At 44.0% G+C, this 19,768-nt stretch overlaps 1 protein-coding gene across 1 annotated transcript in view; it reads left to right on the top strand.

The window, feature by feature from the left end:
* The window catches only part of ALK (ALK receptor tyrosine kinase), a 134,299-nt gene that overhangs the window by 33,260 nt on the left and 81,271 nt on the right, over positions 1–19,768 (top strand). Inside the window, exons 3-4 of the mRNA XM_035110504.2 lie at positions 2,194–2,288; positions 5,262–5,387. Coding sequence (XP_034966395.2) covers positions 2,194–2,288; positions 5,262–5,387 — 221 coding nt within the window. The remainder of the gene's footprint in view (positions 1–2,193; positions 2,289–5,261; positions 5,388–19,768) is intronic.

Below are 19,768 nucleotides of genomic sequence, written 5' to 3'. Positions count from 1 at the left end.
AGGAATGAAAGCCAGAGTCCCTTGCACTGCTCCCCAATTGACCACATAAGAAATCTGCTAAATACAAGATGAACAAATTGTGCAATCTGCTACATCTCAGCTGCTCAGCTGGAATTAATGAGGCTAGTCCATCAGTTTGATGGGGATTGTAGAGATATAGCAGAGGGCAGGTATTAACCCATCACATTTAGCAGGCAATTTGTATGACCAGCTTTTCTTAAGCTTGCCTCCATTTATCATTTAGCAGAATTGTTATGCTTCTAGTCTTCCCCTCCCCAGTCCTATGCGCCTCTTGACTTCTCATAAGGGGATCAGTCTTGCAACAACAGGGAAGATGGATGGATTAAAACAGCGCAGAAGAGAAAAAAACACAAATAGTACACAGCTAAGAATAAGTTGCAGGAGTTCCAAGATTCTTAAGCATATTTGGGATCTTAGAAGCTCTCCACTGTGCCAAATTGGCATGTAAATTGGCAAGGGGTGGTGGGAAATTATCCAGTATGTCCAATGGCATGGATTTCTGTTTTGAACAAACTTTCCCTTTACGAATGTAATATTCTGGTAGATCTTAATTGGCTCTGGCATCAGAGATGTTAGACTTGCATCATGAGAGGAATGAATATCCTTACTAGGGCTGCTTGAGAAATCCATTTTCTTTGAATTCTGAATGGATTTGACCTGATCAGGACCTCCTGAACTAATGTGTGAGTCAGAAAGTATTTATGCTTTGGAATTTGCACTTCTCTGAATTTTTGCAGTGCACTTTTCAGTTCAAAAAGAGTTTACCAAAATGCATTAAAATATATTTTATGATAGAATGTTTTTATAAATCAGTACATTAAGACACACGCACACACAGTGCTTTTTTTTCTTAAAAAATGTTTAGGGGTACTCTCATTTTGACTCTAGAAAATCACCATTTTATAGTTCAAATTGGGAAAAATAAATACTATAAATGGACAGAAGTACAAAGATTCACAACATGTTTAGGGGTATGCGTACCCCTGTGTATCCCCAGAAAAACGCTACATAAACACACACACACACACACACACACACACACACACACACACACACTTAGTAAAAACAATTATTTAAATAAAAATGGAATACATGAAATTGACACAGACCTGAAATATATGGCTCCGTCTATCTGTAATCTTACAACTTCATGTCTTTGGCTTATTACTAGTATAAAGGCTCCATATTTTCTATAGAAAGATCATGACACTTTCTAAAAGAAAGTGTCATGATCTTTCTATAGGTCATTGTTCATCAGGATTAAATTTGTTGGCACCATTTTTAAGCACTTATGCAAACATTGGCTACCCTACCATTCCCTTTCAGCTCAAAGGTTGCATAATCTTTTAATGAGCGCACACAGCATACCCTCAGCAGCTATATATTCCATCTGAGTTGTGCCTTTGACCATAAAGAGTTGTTTCATAGATTCATACTGATTGATCACTGCCCGGAGCATCATTTCTATGGTCTCCTTCTAGTCTTTGTGACCCATATTTAATTCCAACATCAAGCAATTATTCCATGCTTTTTGGAAGGCTTATTATAACAGAAACAAAGTAGCTGTGGTTTTGTAAGTACTTGCATTAAAAACTAGTTACACTTCTTATTTAAAAAGACTGCTGTCCAATTAATCAGTGGCATTTTAATTGATCCAAGAACCACTCAGTCAGACCACAATTTTCAGTCTAACTGTTTCCTACTATAAATGAGGCTTACAGACTACAGAAACCAACATGATGTAATTTTGCCTCCCCCAAACTTTGCTTTGAAATACTTTTCTTTACACAGTGAAAGTTCCTAGTGAAGCAATAGTCCACCAGGAAAATCAGCAAATTAACAATTTATCACCATTGCACTCAGAGTTAGAGCACCTGTTGCACTGGTTTGAGGGATATCACCATGAAGAATTCTTTGCCCATGGTGAATTATATGCACCATCAGACTTCCACATAATGCCACTTCTTATTTTTGTATATCATGTTTGGATGAATGATCCTTCTCCTCTCCCCTTGGAGCAGTTGGTTGGTTTGATACCAGGATGCCCATTATGAGTCAATACTGTTTCTGTGTCATTGAACGGTTGGACTGGGTATATCAAACGCAAATGCGTTTGTGGTAAAACGGTATTTCCATCTGCCAGAATTTGATAACTTCTCTTCTTCTTTACAGGTTTTGGCTTCAGATTGTTACATCCTGGAAGGTTGGATCAGAAGCCATCATTGCTTTTGATAATGTGTCACTCAGCCTGGACTGCTATCTTACAAGTGAGCAAGCCTATGATTAGCTTTTTAATGTGTTAGCTGCTACAGTACAATGGGTTGCCCCTTCTTTGGGTGCCCACATATCTTTTTGACTAAAGTCTTCACTTGTTACACTAGAAGTGTGAAAGGAGGTGCAGCTCCCTCGTGCTTCCTGTTTTGGCACTTCTACACCATGTGCAAAGTGGCCCTAAGAAAAGCAGGTCAAGGTGAAAGCAGTACAAGTAATGGTGTTGCCCCCAAAATGTCTAGCACTGTATCAGTCAGTCATCAACTTTATTTTACTAGCTTTTGGCCTTGGCAGTTGTCAGGCACAAAATTCAATATAAAATTTATGCAAGGTACAGTGGGGGGGAAACAGTTTTTTAAACCAGAACCAACATTTTAAAATCCCAACATCAACCAAACTAAAAAAGAGCTGTTGGTCACTTCCTGGTTTATTGAATTGTTCGCACAAAGTTTGCAGGGAGATTATACAGGGCCAGTTATTTATTGAACATTTATTCTGATTTGTCTGCAGGGAGGTTATATTCTAATGTCACGACAAGCAATTGTTCTCCCACACTTTCCTGTGTATCTTCCTGACGCTTTCCTTTCTAAAAAAAATCTTAGTGTTTTTGTTGGGATGTGATTGAATCTTTACTCACAAAATAGCAACAGTCTGGAAGCTCTCATCTGCCTTGAAGTCTCCTTCCTATACTAACCGTCCTGATAACTGTTAATCCAGTCAAAATGTTTCCGAAGAAGTTTTATCTTAGCTCATCACAGAAGGGAGATTTCAGTATATATAGAATATGTCATGCAGTGAAGTTTTTCATTGTATTTAAGGAAAATATATGTCCGTTTTGCCAAATGTTAATCTGATATCATGAACATACATTTATGAAATTTCAGTAGCACCATATGTGATTTCCCCAGGAGATTATATACCGCTCTGGTTGTGTTTTGATTGAGAGCAGAGTTAGCCAGAATATTGCTGCAGTGTGGGCAAAGCAGGCAAAGGTGGGGTGTTCAATGAGAGTGTTTAATCTACACCAGGCATCCCCAAACTGCGGCCCTCCAGATGCTTTGGCCTACAACCCCCATGATTCCTAGCTAACAGGACCAGTGGTCGGGGAAGATGGGAATTGTAGTCCAAAACATCTGGAGGGCCGAAGTTTGGGGATGCCTGATCTACACCATCTGTTTTGCCAGTGCAATGCAGTGCTAGTTTGGGGGAGAGGAGAGGAGTGGAGGAAGGGGATTAAGATTTCAGAGAATTGTTGCAATCCTATACATAGTTATCTGGTAGTAAGGCTCATGGAACTCACTGGGCTTGCTTCTGTGTATGCATATATAGGATTGCACTGTTAGCTTTCTCTTCCTGCCCCACACCCCTGATGCTACTTTGGCCTCATTGCCATCAGAGTTGTATCAGTAGTGTGAATAATAATATAGGTGGGTGTAGGCTGGTGGGCCATTTCACTCTGTGCTTGCAGGAGAAGAGACACAAACATTTCAGAAGCTGCTGCCTGGAGTCTGGCACTCCCATCTCAGTTTGCCTACATTGTCCTGAGTCAGGGCAATGGCTTATCTCTTCCAGCCGGAGACTCTTCTGGGCTCTGATGCGGCTGCTGTGCTTTCTCAATAAATTGAAGTGGTCACTCAGGCAACAGTTTTGTTCTCCCTTGCTACCTGGGTCTAATGATCTCAGCCTCAGTGTCTTTCATCTGTAAAATGGGAGCCTTAATAGGTTGCCTTTTCGTACAGCAGTGCTGGGCGGTTTTACAAGAGCGCTTTGGAACCTGATCTGCGGTTACTCCAGATTATTTAGTCCAGATTTATCTTGTGAACTGCCCTGAGATCTTTTGATGAAGGGCGGTATAAAAATCTAATAAGTAAAATAAATAAATACCTGTAAATAAAAATATAGCAGTGTGATACTCTGCTTGCATATACCTGGCGTTGTTACACTGGTTTCGTATCCCCAAGAGTGATTTATCTCCAATATCCATTAGCACTGGGACTTACACCAAATCCTAGCACTCTCTGGCCAGGGTAGTTTAACTCTAGGATTAACCTTCAAGCCTTTCAGGCTTGGCAATTTACTAAGATCCTTTGCCTCCAGGCTGGAAAGACCATTGCTTTTATGAATCTTTGGGAGCTGGTTCCTATCAGAAATGTTGCACTACACTAAGCACGTTTGTAAAGTTGAAATACTCCACTGCCTTTTGCACTGGGGTTATCATATTACTTGTATTGCCACCATATTTAAACATTTATGGCTGTTTAGTGACAGCAGTGCATGAACTACTGTGCTTTTGTCTCATTTCCTTGTTCTTGGACATTAGGCTTAAGCTCTCTTTTCTTGCCCCTGATCCTCCAACCATTGAGATAATCAGTAATGCTGTGTGTTAAATATCCCTTTATCCAGTTTCTCCTCTGATGCAAACTCACTGTTTCTCTGTCGCTGTTTTACAACCACTCTCTATAGCGTTTGCCATCTGTGAATCTGCCCCTTATTTCTAATGCATTCCATTTGCTAGTGTCCTAATGCCAAATGCCTCTACAGTTGAATTTGAGCCTCTGCAGCTACAAGGGAATATATTTTTACATTATTTGTAGCTGTTGCATTGTACAGAATTGCAGAATAATTGCACTCCATTGTTTTAAAGGCTAAATATGCATGTTGGAAGTAGACAATTAAACAGCATCCACTGTATTTGCCCCCCCCCCTTAATCATGCCGATGTCCTTTCACCTTATTAGCATCTTACATATTCTTCCCTGCTTCCCGCCTGTTTTTTCCTCTCCATTTGTTTTAGATCTCACAGCAGCAATGGGTGCCAGCCTGCCCTTCCTTTTAACGCCATCACGCGTTATGGTCGCAAACCCTTTGGCCCCGTTTGATCCACCACCAGCTGTTGTTGTCCTCCCTTTGCCAGGCCAACTCGCCATATCTGCACAGTCATAAACCAGATTGTTTTTGTGTGTGTTCCAGTCAATGAAGAGAAGACATCTCGAGAAAACAGCCCGGACGCAGGCAATCTGCTCACTGAAAGAGGCAGGGGCGAAGGGCAGATTACAGAGAGGCCAACACAGGATCCTCCACCAGTTGGCCTTGAAGGTAGGGAATTGGTTTCTTCCCGAGAACCATCATTCCAGAAGTCTTCTCAAGAGTGCAAACTTCCATTAAATACAGTAATGTCCTTTATTGATTATTGATTAAAAGAGAAACAATGCGATTTTTTTCCAGTGGATAAGAGAGTGCAAAATCAGCATGTTTGGACTGTGAAATACCTCTTGTATTTATTTGGAGAGCTAGGGCAAGGCTTTTTCATGAAAGCAGGAGTGTTGCCGTTTTGGAAAAGAAACGATTTTTTGCCTGTTGTTGTTGTTGTTGTTGTTGTTGTTGTTGTTAAAATGCATTAAAGGAAGGCAAACTGATCACTGCAGGATAGTCAATGGCAAATCAAAAGTCTAAATCCTTGCTATAACACAGGCATCTCCAAACTGCGGCCCTCCAGATGTTTTGGCCTACAACTCCCATGATCCCTAGCTAACAGGGGCAGTGGTCAGGGAAGATGGGAATTGTAGTCCAAAACATCTGGAGGGCCGAAGTTTGGGGATGCCTGCTATAACTCATCTGGGTCTTTTATATGGAAAAGTTGCAGTGTCGATGGGCGGTGTGATAGTAGTAGTGGCTTTTCTGATACTATGATGCTTCTGAAAGCAACTGATGGCTGCAGGTACAGGTGACTGATGAGGGCTGCCAGTAATTTGCAAACCTACTTGTAGCCAGGCTGCACTCTGCCTCTTTTTTTTTTTAAATAGACCTAGCATATAAGAGGAAATGTATTAATGCTGTGATAAATGCTGTAAACATAGATATTAACAACACCCACTGCTGTTTTCATTAGTTAGAGTGTTTGTACAGCACTTTAAAATATAAAAAGCACTTCTGAAATGTTGTTCCATGAATCAGTTTGCAATGGAGCTGACAAGAAGGGAGATTCCTGGTCCTGCGCTTGATTTTCTGACATTAGCTCGCAACAGCCGTACATCTTGCACTGAGTGGGTTTTATAACGTGTCCTGTAGAAAACATGCATAGAGCAGCAAGAAAGCTTGCACTTGAGTTGCCATTCCCCAATATGAGAGGTAATAAAGCAGGTCAGGGCATTATTCGTTCCTAAAGTGCTCAAATTTATTTATATTTACTGTGCTAAACATCAGGGAAATGGAGTGGGGGAGGAAGGCAAAGCTACCTTGGAAAACTTACAAGGGTGGTTTATTGGCTCTATGGAGAGCTGATTCTCACAACTGTAGCCAGAAGATGCAGTTTCTAATCAGCCCTTACTGTCAAAAGCTGTGGGTGTCGCACTCAGAAAAGGTCATAAGAATTGACCCTGAATGTTTAGTAGTGTGGTGGGAATTAATGTAGCACGAATATCAGGGAACCATTTTGTAATAATCATAGTTTTATTTATGCCTGACTTACTATGAGCCAGATCAGTAAAGTACTGTTTTGAACAAGGGACTCTGATGACAGCTGGTCTCAGGTACAGTGGCGCCTCGCTTAACGAATGCCCTGCTTAACGAAATTTCTGCTTAACGAAAGGTTTTTTCTAGCGTAGGTTGCCTCACTAGACGAATGCGTTTTACGAAAAATTCGTCTAGTGAATCGCAGTTTCCCATAGGAATGCATTGAAATTCAATTAATGCGTTCCTATGGGCAAATTTTTTTAAAAAAAAATTCAATGTATTCCTATGGGATTCGCTAGACGAATTTTTCGTTATAAGAAAAGACCTGTGGAACGAATTAAATTTGTCTAGTGAGGCACCACTGTATCTTATTCCTTGTTGCAGCAGACAGATTCCAGATAGACATATCTGCTTCTATGAACTTCTGCTCCTTTATAACTCCACTGCTGCAGATGTCCAGAGGGTGTACTTCTGCATCAGAAAGAGAAGGTGATCCAAGGAACCAGAGGGTGGCAACCAAAATGGTCAAAGGCCTGGAAATGATGCCTTATGAGGAACGGCTTAGGGAGCTGGGTATGTTTAGCTTGGAGAAGAGAAGGTTAAGGGTTGATATGATAGCCATGTTCAAATATATAAAAGGATGTCATATAGAGGAGGGTGAAAGGTTGTTTTCTGCTTCTCCAGAGAAGCGGACACGGAGCAATGGATTCAAACTACAAGAAGGAAGATTCCACCTAAACATTAGGAAGAACTTCCTGACAGTAAGAGCTGTTCGACAGTGGAATTTGCTACCAAGGAGTGTGGTGGAGTCTCCTTCTTTGGAGGTCTTTAAGCAGAGGCTTGACAGGCATATGTCAAGAATGCTTTGATGGTGTTTCCTGCTCGGCAGGGGGTTGGACTGGATGGCCCTTGTGGTCTCTTCCAACTCTATGATTCTATGATTCTTTGAGCCAATAAGGTTTGATCTGATGCTAATGGATTCTGTCCTTGGTGAATAGCAGCTGGGAAGCTGTGATGTGCAGGAAAGTGTTAACTGCCCCTCCCTGTGTATCATATTCCTGATCCTCGTCTGATTGCTGCTGCCCCATCACCTGCTTTTGGCTGCTCCTGTTGTTAAATTTTAAAAAACTAGACATGCAATTACTATCCCATCTAGTCTGGCATTCAAACATTTGCAATCTCAGTTGTGTGGTAATTGATGGAAGGCCTTTGCAGATTAACTATATGCAAATATATACCAAACTTTGTAGCCAAATCAAAACTGGCTGACATTTTCTTAATTTATTGGCTTCCAGAGGAGGGCATAGAGTTCACAAATGAGTGGGCAGACAAAGAGAATTCAGCTTCATTTAGTATTTCAGTTGGTTTCATGATAAGCAAAATTCACCAATAGCTTCACTCCATAGATCACCACGTGTCCCTCCACCTCCTTATTAGGACAATGCCTTTATTAGGCCAACTAAAATATCATAAAATGTGTACCATCTTTTGATAATAAGCAAAACTAAGAAGGGGCAGGGAAGAGAGGGAAAAGTTGGCTGGCATTAAAGCCATATGGTGTGCATCTATTAAAACTCTTAAGATGGAATCTGGATGGACATAACAATCATTCCAATGAGACTCCATAAGGGTTATGCACTGATTCCATTCCTGTTTGTTTTGTTAAAACTCTTTTAAGAAATTGGTCCCTTACCTTTCTCGCCCCAATCTGGCCACAATGATCCATGCGAAGGTCACCTCCAGGCTTGATTACTGTAATTCGCTCTAGGCGGGGCTGCCCTTGAAGGTGACTCAGAAACTCCAGTGGGTGCAGAATGCCACGGTGAGACTCCTTACGGGGTCCTTGCTGCGGGATCACATTCATCCAGTGCTTTACCAGCTGCACTGGCTCCTGTTGGAGTACAGGGTCAGGTTTAAGGTGCTGGTTTTGATCTTTAAAGCCCTATGCGGCCTAGGACCCTAGGTACCTACGGGACCTATGGGACTGCCTCTCCTGATATGCCCCATGAAGGACCATAAATAACAACACTTTGGAAGTCCCGAGCCCCAAGGAGGTTAGATTGGCCTAAACCAGGGCCAGGGCCTATTCAGCTCTGGCCCCGGCCTGGTGGAACACCCTACCGCAGCCTGCGGGATTTGACATTTTTCCACAGGGCCTGCAAGACAGAGCTGTTCCACCTGGCCTTTGGGCTGGACTCAGTCTAACCACCCTCTCATTTATTTATTTTTGATGGAACCCCTTATATGGGATTTGTATATAAATTCCCCCCCCCCGGTTCTCTTTGCTGCCCCATGTAGGACCAGCATGGATAGTTGGCCCTGGTGAATATTTGACGCAGGCCCGTCCTAGCCATAGAGGCTAGTGGCACGGAGAACCACGGCGCCGGGCGCTGGAAGGGCGCCAAGTGAGCGCAGGGTTCCGGCGATCTGGCCAGGACTGTGCTCCACGAGCTGAGAGGCTGCGCCGTGTCTCTCTCCTTCTCTGAGAACTCCGTGCTGCTCCTCCTTCTCGTTTCCCCAGTGCTGGGTTCCGCTCAGTCGAGCTTCGCCACCAGTGCGCGCACAGCTCCCAAGCAGCTCTTGTTGGTCCCACGGTGGCCTCCCGCTGCTGCCGCGGTCTGCTTGGCACTCCCGGGCCCTTGGAGAGGCTCTGGAGGGGGGCGCTGGAGGGACCTTAGCGCCAGGGCGCTGGATGGGCTTAAGACGGCCCTGATTTGACGTTTTCTCCCCTTATGGCTTTGATCTACAGGCTACCACTAAAACGAGGCTGCATTTTAAGCTGCATTTTAAACTGTATACAAACTTATGTTTTAATAAACTGTTTAGTTTTGTTTTAATGTTTTTACTGTATTTTATTAAGTGTTAGCCACCCTGAGCCCAGTCTTGGCAGGGGAGGGCGGGGTATAAATAAAATTATTAGTAGTAGTATTATTGTATTGTATTGTATTGTATTTTAATTTATTTTATTAAGGTGTGTTGGAGAACTATTGTTGTACTAAAACTCCTCACTGAGTGAGGTTACTGAACTATTTGGATGAGAACTAGCTGTTTCCTCTTTTCATCAAATTCAGGTGAAACTGGAAGTGTAGGTTTGTTTTTGTAGTCAGTAATGGCTTGGATGGGAGCCAATAAATTAACGCTCCATACAAATAACACAGAAATGGGTGGGTGGGTGCATTGCCTGGACTGGGATGTGGTGTTCCACCTGTTCTGGACAGATCAATTGAACAGTGTATAAAAACAAAAGGATGTCCACTGACCCTGGAAAATGCAGACTACACTGATACCCAGCATTATAGAGCGAACCACGGTCAGATTACCTGTCTAAAGTGTAACAGGTGGGTGACCTTCTCTCTTCTTATTCATGTAGCAAAGCAATAGGAACCATACTCTGTCAAATCAGCCATGTTTTGTTTCATCCTTTATTATTCTCTGATGTTTTGTAATATGTTCAGAAAAGTCTACATCCTGAATATTACTCAGACACATACCCATTGGAGGGGTCCATTGGCTGACTTCCAGCACATGGCCATTTCGAGCCTAGCTGCTGCCAGGAGCAGCACAATCGGGTCTTTGTGTGTTGTGGAAGGAGTAGAACCAGTGTCCAATGATAACAATGGCAATAACTGGCCCCATCTGCAGAGGTGCCAATAGCCTCTGGGGCTCAAGACATACCGGTATTCCACCAGCTGAGTCTAGTTCTGGCTAATCCTGTACAGAGATTGCCTGCTCACAATTATCCATGACCTGGTTTCACCTCATTTAGGCTATTTCAATGTGTTGAACATTGGGCTGTGTTTGAGAACTGTTTGGAAACTAGCGCAAAGCACAGCAGCAGCATGTTTATAACTGGGACTGGGTGTTATGCCAGTTTTGAAACACACTTCCTTCCAGGTGGTTTCCAAGAGCAATGCAAAGTGCCAGTTTTGACCTAAAGCCCTAAATATCTTGGGAAGGATCATCTTCTCCTGTATGAATCTGCCCAGGTACTGAAACTGGCATCTAAAGCTCTGCTCTGAGTCATCCTAGTGCTTGAGGTAAGGCAGGTGGTGGCTGGAGTCAGGGCCTTCTCACCAGTGGCACCTCATATTTGGAATTCCCTTCCTAGGGCCGTTCATCTGGCACTGTTTTTGTTTTCCCTTAGCACCAAGTGAAAGCGTCTCTACTTGTCCTAGCCTTGTAGGCTCTTTAAATTGTTTTTAATTGGATTATACTGGAATTTGATCTATTCTGCTTGTGGTGTGTTCTACTGCTTTGATCTCTGTTATGTTGTACTTTTTATTTTAATCCTTGTGAAACACTGGCAGGTTGGGCTGAAGTGACTACTAGTAAATCACTTGTATAAATAAACACAAAATAACTGGTGTCGCTTTGCTCCTTACATCTTCTTGTTGGTGCCTGGTGTTGTGCTTCAGGTGGGTAATTAGGCTGTGCTGAGGAAGTAAATACCTGATTATTCAGTGCTGAAAAACTGGTCCACCCCCTGTCGTCCCTTTTAGCTTTATTTTCAAACCAGAGGCAGACAACCCCTGCAGAGTGCTAGCAGAATCCGATTCGCTTGCTCCCCGGCAGGAATGCAGAACTGTCACTTCTATGATGAGGGGCATCCAGCCATCAAGGAAGAGAACACAACCACCAGAAATAAGTGAAAGTACCCCGTTGTGTGTTTATGAGTCTACCAGCTGGGCTGCAGACCAGGGCTCTGGTTTCTCTTTCTTGGTACCTGAACAACTTTACACATCAATATCGGCCTTTGAATTGGAAAGTGTTCCACTCTGAACATTTCTGCAAATGATTTCTTTTTCCCTCCTCATCTTTCCCATTGCCTTCTGTCCTGTTCTTAGGTCCCTCCTGCCCCTAGTAATGCTAATAATGAAACCACGATGTGTAGTGTTTCATCAGCTTTCTAAATATCTTTTAGAATTGTGCCAGATCCCCACCCCCAGTTTCATGAACCTCTTTGTTCTATAGGAAAGAATGGAGCTTTCCCCCCCCCTCCCCTGCAGCTAATGCAATCTCAGGAGAAATTCAGAGGTTGCAAGGGTTTGGCTTTTTCCTTGAAGCATACATTGATGGCATTACTAACTTGGTCAAGTTCTGTTCTCTCTCTTAAAATTCTTTAAAGCTTCGTGCTGCTCTACAGCTTTCCACAGACTTCCACGCTTTCTAGAATGTCTTCCAGGAAGTACAGATGGCAAGGGAGTCTGCCTTTGGGTTGTAAGGGACTGGTGCGAATTTTTGGTTTTTCTTAATTAAAAAGTAATGCTCATGCTGCTCTCTGGTGCTCTGTAGGCAGCCTCCCTGTCTGGCCACACTTTTAAGGATGTCCATGGGAAGACAACATGATGTGACGTATTTCAATGGGCATTCCAGGAAGCATGCAGGGCTGCAAGTTAAAATGAAGAACAGCTCTCAACCTCATAATGTTATAAACGTAAACACCACACAAAAGTCATCACATTTTCCCCAACAACCCTGTAGGGATGGACAACATTTCTGCACAAGGTTGCTTCTTTAAAAAAAAAATTCTTCACAAGAGTTTGTCAGCATTTAAATGCACATTTCTATGAATTTACACATTTTTGCATTCAGGGTTGCCTTTCACAGAGAGCAATTACCTCTAATATAATGCATTTTGGTATTGATTGATTGTTTGTTTGTTTGATAGACTGACTGACTGACTGACTGACTGCTTTTCTACAATGAGCTGTGTCCAAAGCAGCTTACAGCAAACATTCAAAACATCAAAATGCAGATTTTTGGAAATACAAATATGCAATACAGTCATACCTCAGTTTAAGTACGCTTCGGTTTGAGTACTTTCAGTTTAAGTACTCCGCGGACCCGTCTGGAATGGATTAATCCACTTTCCATTACTTTCAATGGGAAAGTTTGCTTCTGGTTAAGTACAGACTTCCGGAACTAATTGTGTGCTTAAACCGAGGTACCACTGTATACAGAATGTGTCAGTGAATTCATAAATGACAAAAATCAAAGAATTTGGCAAACACAGAATAAATTCCAATATTACAAAATGTGTATGCTATTTTTTTATTATTACTGTGCATCTTTATGCACACTCTTTACGAACACAGTTTCTTTGGCTATAGAACTGCACCCTAAAATTCAGAGAAATGTGAATTCTGACGGATCATTTTGCATGTCGCTTCAGACAGCACTCATTATGTAGTTTCACAGCAAAATGCGAACTGAACCAATTCCCCCCTCCCAATCCCTCCCACAAATGAATGGCCAAAAAAGAAAAAGAAATTGGCTGAAAATATGGATTCAGACAGCTTTGCTTTGCTTTGCTTTGCTTTGCTTTGCTTTGCTTTTGTTGGGGCTTGTTACGTGTTATAGAAATGAGAGTAGCCCCATGCAAGCATTCAGCTTATGTATTAAATAAACAAGCATTTATGAAGAGAGGACAGGAGGCTGCACTCCTCCCCCTGGCATGCATTCACTCAATATGAGTCCTCCACACATAGAGCTGTTTGCATAGGTTCCCAATCACAAGAGGGCTTCACTTGACCCCCTCTTGAGTATTAACCCAACACTCCTTTCAGTTCCATACCCAACATCATTTGCAAGAGAAAGAAGTCTCTATCACTCCTACCCAATCCTCCCCACCACTTGTTAAGCAGGACCTGGTGTTGCCTCCTGTGTACTGGCCTTAACTGAACCTTCTAATCTCTAGTACCTGTTAGCTTTGGGCATCTCTACACTCTACACTCTGCATTTCATTGGTACTCTGGAGGGAAGAGGTGATCCACCAGCCAAACAACTAGTCCATGTCTGCTAGCAGGACCAGTATAGAAGGTATCAGAAGTACCTCTTCAACAAGGCACCCAGCACATTGCTGGGTGCGATGAATAGAAATGTCCAGTGCTATAACCAAAAGCACCTTACACACTTGATTAACTTTATACCATGCTCTGAGTTGCTGCATCAGTATTAGGAAATGTTGTTGTTTAGTTGTGTCCGACTCTTCGTTACCCTATGGACCAGAGCACGCCAGGCACTCCTGTTTTGCACTGCCTCCCACTGTTTGGTCAAACTCATGTTAGTAGCTTCGAGAACACTGTCCAACCATCTTGTCCTCTGTCGTCCCCTTCTCCTAGTGCCCTCAATCTTTCCCAACATCAGGGTCTTTTCCAAGGATTCTTCTCATCTCATGAGGTGGCCAAAGTATTGGAGCCTCAGCTTCAGGATCTGTCCTTCCAGTGAGCACTCAGGGCTGATTTCCTTCAGAATGGATAGGTTTGATCATCTTGCAGTCCATGGGACTCTCAAGAGTCTCCTCCAGCACCATAATTCAAAAGCATAAATTCTTCGGCGATCAGCCTTCTTTATGGTCCAGCTTTCACTTCCATACATCACTACTGGGCAAACCATAGCTTTAACTATACAGACCTTTGTCAGCAAGGTGATGTCTTGTATTAGGAATTACATATTAGGATGTATTAGGAATACATATTTTAAAAGCACAGCTGAAGCTTAGAGAACTTGTCTTTGATTTCTTACAAAGGTCCACAGTTCCCCCCTAAATTTCCACTACAGTACTTTATGTATGGGCCCCGAGTTATTGTACTCCGTGATACAAATGATGTAATCTGTATGTTGTGCATCATCAACCTGAAATATTTTGCATCATCAGCTCAAAATTAAATGCACTTTGAGTTTAATTTCAAAGTGTACTGAGGCAGAAATTTCAAATTCTCACAATGCATTTTAAAGTCTATTTTATTACCTTTTAAGACCACCTCTCTCCTCCGCTGACTTCAACAGGGTGTACAGGGTTCCCCCCACCCTGCCGCCCTCATTTTATTCTCACGACAATCCTGATAAGTAGGTTAGGCTGAGTGGCTGGCCAAGGTCACAAACACACTCAGTAAGCTTCATGGCTGAGTGTAGATTAGAAGCTGGACGTCTTTGATATTAATCCATCTCTCTAACCCCTATAACGGAATCCCTTTCTTTTTTATGATGATTAAAATGTAAATCAGTGTGTGTTACTGAGTTTGAGTCTAATTTGAATACCTGAGTTCAGTAGTTCCACCAAATCCTAAGTGTATTAATTTAGGTGCATAAACAGCTGGTTGGGGATCATGATGTGACATCATCAGAGTCCATGAAGTGGACTGAGTTAGCCGAATCCCAGGGGGTGGCACCCCTGCGGGCCCCTCTCCTGCCCCTGCCACCAGAGAAGGGGGAGAAGTGGTGGCTTCTTGTGGGATCTTGTGGAGCTCATGTGAGATCTCACTGCTGCTGCAGCTTCTCCTAACCTTTCCCATGGCAGGGGGCACCTCACCCATCTGTCCTGCTGCTGCCACTACTGGAAAAGCAGCTTCTGGGTTCCAATGAAGTCACAGCCATGTGATCCCAGTAAGCAAGGCTGTGGGAAGTGGGCAACAGCAACAGCAGCTTCCCATTTTGCCTCAGGGGGCAAAATGGGACGGTCCACCTTGGGACACTACTGTTAAAGCATCTGTACCGGCTGCTCATCTACAGCCAAGACAGGTTCAAGGTCTTTGTATTAAGCCTGAAACAACTTACCAGTAGCAAAATAAAAAAATTCCTTCAGTAGCACCTTAAAGACCAACTAAGTTTATATTTTGGTATGAGCTTTCGTGTGCATGCACACGAAAGCTCATACCAAAATATAAACTTAGTTGGTCTTTAAGGTGCTACTGAAGGAATTTTTTTATTTTGCTTCGACTCAGACCAACACGGCTACCTACCTGTAACTTACCAGTAGGTCCAGGGTGCTGTAAGGACCTCCTAAATGCTTGTATTACATTTTGATCATGGAGATCATTGTTGGTCCTCCCCCAAGTTAGCGAGGCTCATTTGACAGCAGCAAGAAGCTGAGCCTTCAGTGTCATTGGCCCAGATCTGTAGGATGCTCTGCCAATAGAGATTCAGAAACCACCTCCAGTTTTACCTCTAAATCAGGCATAGGCAACCTTGGCTCTCCAGATGTTTTGGAACTACAACTCCCATGATCCCTGACCACTGGCCCTGTTAGCTAGGGATCATGGGAGTTGTAGTTCCAAAACATCTGGAGAGCCAAGGTTGCCTGTGGCTGCTCTAAATGATTGCTGAAAACTTTTCTATATGTACTGCAAAGCTTCTGCAGGCAATTAAGAAAGCGTATTTTCATAAGTGTTAGTTGATGATCTCTGATTTTCAATGCTCACATGGTTTGTAATTGCATATAAACCTTCTTGTTGTAAACCACTTTGATATTTTTAATGTCACAGTAGTACATAAATATTTTTTTATAATTAAATTAAATGCTCAACTCCATCACTCATCACCACTTTAACCTACTTGTTTTCTTTAACCCTTTCTGTGGCTGAAGCCTAGAGTTCAGTCACAAGTCCTAATCCTATATAATAATGTCCATGTTGTCCCTGCGTCCAGATGTCCCGTGTGTCCCTGGGTCACTGCGCATGTGCCCCAGGGATACAGGGATTGGACAGCAGAGACTGCGCGCGCGCACTCTCCCCCCACTCTGCCTCCTCCAACCGCCGCTCCCGCCGGAGCGGCGGTTGGAGGAGGCGGGGGGGGGGGAAGAGTGCGCGCGTCCTTCCTGTCGGCGGCTGGGGGAGAGGAAGGAAGGAGGAGAAAGCGCCGCTTTCTCCTCCTCCGTTCCTGTCCCCCTGCCGCCGACAGCAAGGACGGGTCCCAGGGTTCGGAGAAGCGCTGCGCAAGCGCTTCTCCGAACCCTGGGATGTCTGCTTCCTGTCGGCGGCTGCGGGAGAGGAACGGAGAAGGAGAAAGCAGCGCTTTCTCCTCCTCCGTTCCTGTCCCCCTGCCGCCGACAGCAAGGACGGGTCCCAGGGTTCGGAGAAGCGCTGCGCAAGCGCTTCTCCGAACCCTGGGATGTCTGCTTCCTGTCGGCGGCTGCGGGAGAGGAACGGAGAAGGAGAAAGCAGCGCTTTCTCCTCCTCCGTTCCTGTCCCCCTGCCGCCGACAGCAATGACAGGTCCCAGGGTTCGGAGAAGCGCTGCGCAAGCGCTTCTCCGAACCCTGGGATGTCTTCTTCCTGTCGGCGGCTGCGGGAGAGGAACGGAGGAGGAGAAAGCAGCGCTTTCTCCTCCTCCGTTCCTGTCCCCCTGCCGCCGACAGCAAGGACGGGTCCCAGGGTTCGGAGAAGCGCTGCGCAAGCGCTTCTCCGAACCCTGGGATGTCTGCTTCCTGTCGGCGGCTGCGGGAGAGGAACGGAGAAGGAGAAAGCAGCGCTTTCTCCTCCTCCGTTCCTGTCCCCCTGCCGCCGACAGCAAGGACGGGTCCCAGGGTTCGGAGAAGCGCTGCGCAAGCGCTTCTCCGAACCCTGGGATATCTGCTTCCTGTCGGCGGCTGCGGGAGAGGAACGGAGAAGGAAAAAGCAGCGCTTTCTCCTCCTCCGTTCCTGTCCCCCTGCCGCCGACAGCAAGGACGGGTCCCAGGGTTCGGAGAAGCGCTGCGCAAGCGCTTCTCCGAACCCTGGGATATCTGCTTCCTGTCGGCGGCTGCGGGAGAGGAACGGAGAAGGAAAAAGCAGCGCTTTCTCCTCCTCCGTTCCTGTCCCCCTGCCGCCGACAGCAAGGACAGGTCCCAGGGTTCGGAGAAGCGCTGCGCAAGCGCTTCTCCGAACCCCAGGATTCTAGCGCCCGTTATTGAACGGGCTGAAAACCACTAGTGTGACAATAATGCACTAAGACTGGGGAGACCAGGTTTCTCACTCCCACTGCACAACCATGAAGCTTAGTGGGCCATAGCCAAAGCTGCATCACAGGGTTCTTGTGGGAATATAATGGGGGAGGGGGACACACACCTTGTAAGCCACCCCGAAGTCCTTGGAACAAAAGTACAATGTACAAAAAGGACATGCCAGAAAATAAGGCATAAATAAATATGAGAAGTATGTTCTTGAACCTTAGATAAGGCATGACTAAATCTTGTCCTTTTTGAGTCCCGGCTACAAGTTCAAGAAGCAAAGGCCTGATCCTGCCAGGGTTGAAAGTTTCATGGCTATCTATATACTTCTGGCAGGTGAACTGGCAGCATCAGCATCACGGTGAAATCCTTTGGAGGGCAACGATCAATCGGAGCCAGCAAAAAGTAATTACAACTAATGTGATCTTTGGCTTCTTTGATAGCTCACAGGCGGTAGCATTTCCTTCTTAGCAAATCAGATTAAAACAAAGAGCCACAGTTTCTGTTGTAACTGAGAGAGAGTGATAAAATCTTGCTTCCCTCTGCTAAGTCCCTGAACTGACCTGAAAGCCCACACAACCAAAGAACCAGCTAAAATGCACCACATTAGATGATGTGGGCATACATCTGGAGAAGTTCTATTGTCTTAATTGTTCCTCCATGGAATTTATGCTATATCTATGACCATCTTGGGATTGGCAGTCTCCTGTTGACCTCCCTAATGGGTAGGTCAGCTAATTCCAGAAAAAGTGTTGAATATTCATTCTTTTCAGACTCATCTATTTTCAGACCAGTTCAGAGCAAACCCCTTTTTAGCACTGCTCCTTTTAATTGTGCCGAGAACTCCTCTATATATTGGACTCTGGAACTAGCTGAGAATGTGATTCTACACTTGCCACTTTGTAACAAATGCTTAATATATGAACTCATCTTTAGTGACTGGTCCACACAGGAAAACATACTAGTTCTTCCACTGAATGGTGTTGCTTTTCTACATCATATTCACTAATTGAATTCCCAGAGCTTCATAATGACTGAGCATTGAGATGACAATGAGAATGTGTACAGAACACCATGACAAAGGACAACTTACACATGCATCTAAGTAGCTTGGTTGACTTACTTGCTGGAGATGGCTCATGTCAATATTTGACATTCCACTTATAAACCCCAGATTCATAGGAGATACTGCCCTCTTGTGAACCTCATGATATATTTGTAAGTTAGCATCCATGCAAGAGGCTGCATCAGAATTGCTGGAGAAATCAGGAAGATTTTCCTGACATACCCATTCATCTTTAAAAGCTTGATGGGCGTGAAAACTGTTGGGACATCTTCATTGCTTCTGTCCAGTTCAGAACTTCTTGCCTTGTTCCTGAATTCTGAAATCATGACTCCTGAACATTATGTCTGCTGCCCAACCTGCACCATTACTTGTCTGAATAAGTATCTCTTTCTTACTTCTTCATAACAGCCTCTGTCTGCATGTCTTGAGTAGGAACCTAGATAGTCAGCCCTCTGAAGACTGCTGTCTGTGCTATCAACAAGCCCTGTACTGACTTCTCTTCTAGCATCCTCAAATGCCAGTGAGTTCTCTCTGGAAATCCCCATTTTCCTCCCTGTCAGTACCCAAATCCATCTACTTCTGGCACTGAAAGTACTCTCTGTAGCCTATGCTAACCTACCCTGAGGCAGCAGATCCTGTAGAGATTTCACCATAAAAAGAAGCATGGTAGTGCATGCTTTTATAATCTGGTAGATCCTTTGCTCAGTGGTTTGAGAGGGAAAGTGTGTTTCCTGGTATCTGAAGAAGTGTGCATGCACACGAAAGCTCATACCAAAATAAAAACTTAGTTGGTCTTTAAGGTGCTACTGAAGGAAATTTTTTTATTTTACTCCTGAAAATAAATGAGAGAGAAAGGAAAGGAAGCACAGGAGAAGGCAGAGATGTTCAGCATGAGAGAAGTAAAAGACAACTTAGTTATGACAACTAAGGATCTATAAAAATGTGGAACAGGGAAAGACGTGACTTTGGGAACAAAGGACCCTGAGGCAGACAGGTGACAACTTTCTGAGAGCATGTAGACTCCCCAATGCACCTGATAAAGGTTAGAATGTGAAAAACAGGAATATAAGAAGAGTTTTAATATGTGTCATCCTTGGTATTTGCAACCATTTCTCTTCTTTTGCTACACATCTCCTTTGTCCAGGTAGGTCTGTCTTGCAGTAAGTACTTTCCATTCAACTCACTTTTCCTCTTACATGAGAACATAGGAAGCTACCTTACCAGAAATCCAAACCACGAGTCCATCTGACTCATT

This window comes from Zootoca vivipara, chromosome 3 (genome assembly GCF_963506605.1).
Source record: "Zootoca vivipara chromosome 3, rZooViv1.1, whole genome shotgun sequence".
Lineage (NCBI taxonomy): Eukaryota > Metazoa > Chordata > Lepidosauria > Squamata > Lacertidae > Zootoca > Zootoca vivipara.
Note: the sequence above shows the minus strand (reverse complement) of the source record. Positions and strands in the feature narration are given on the sequence as shown.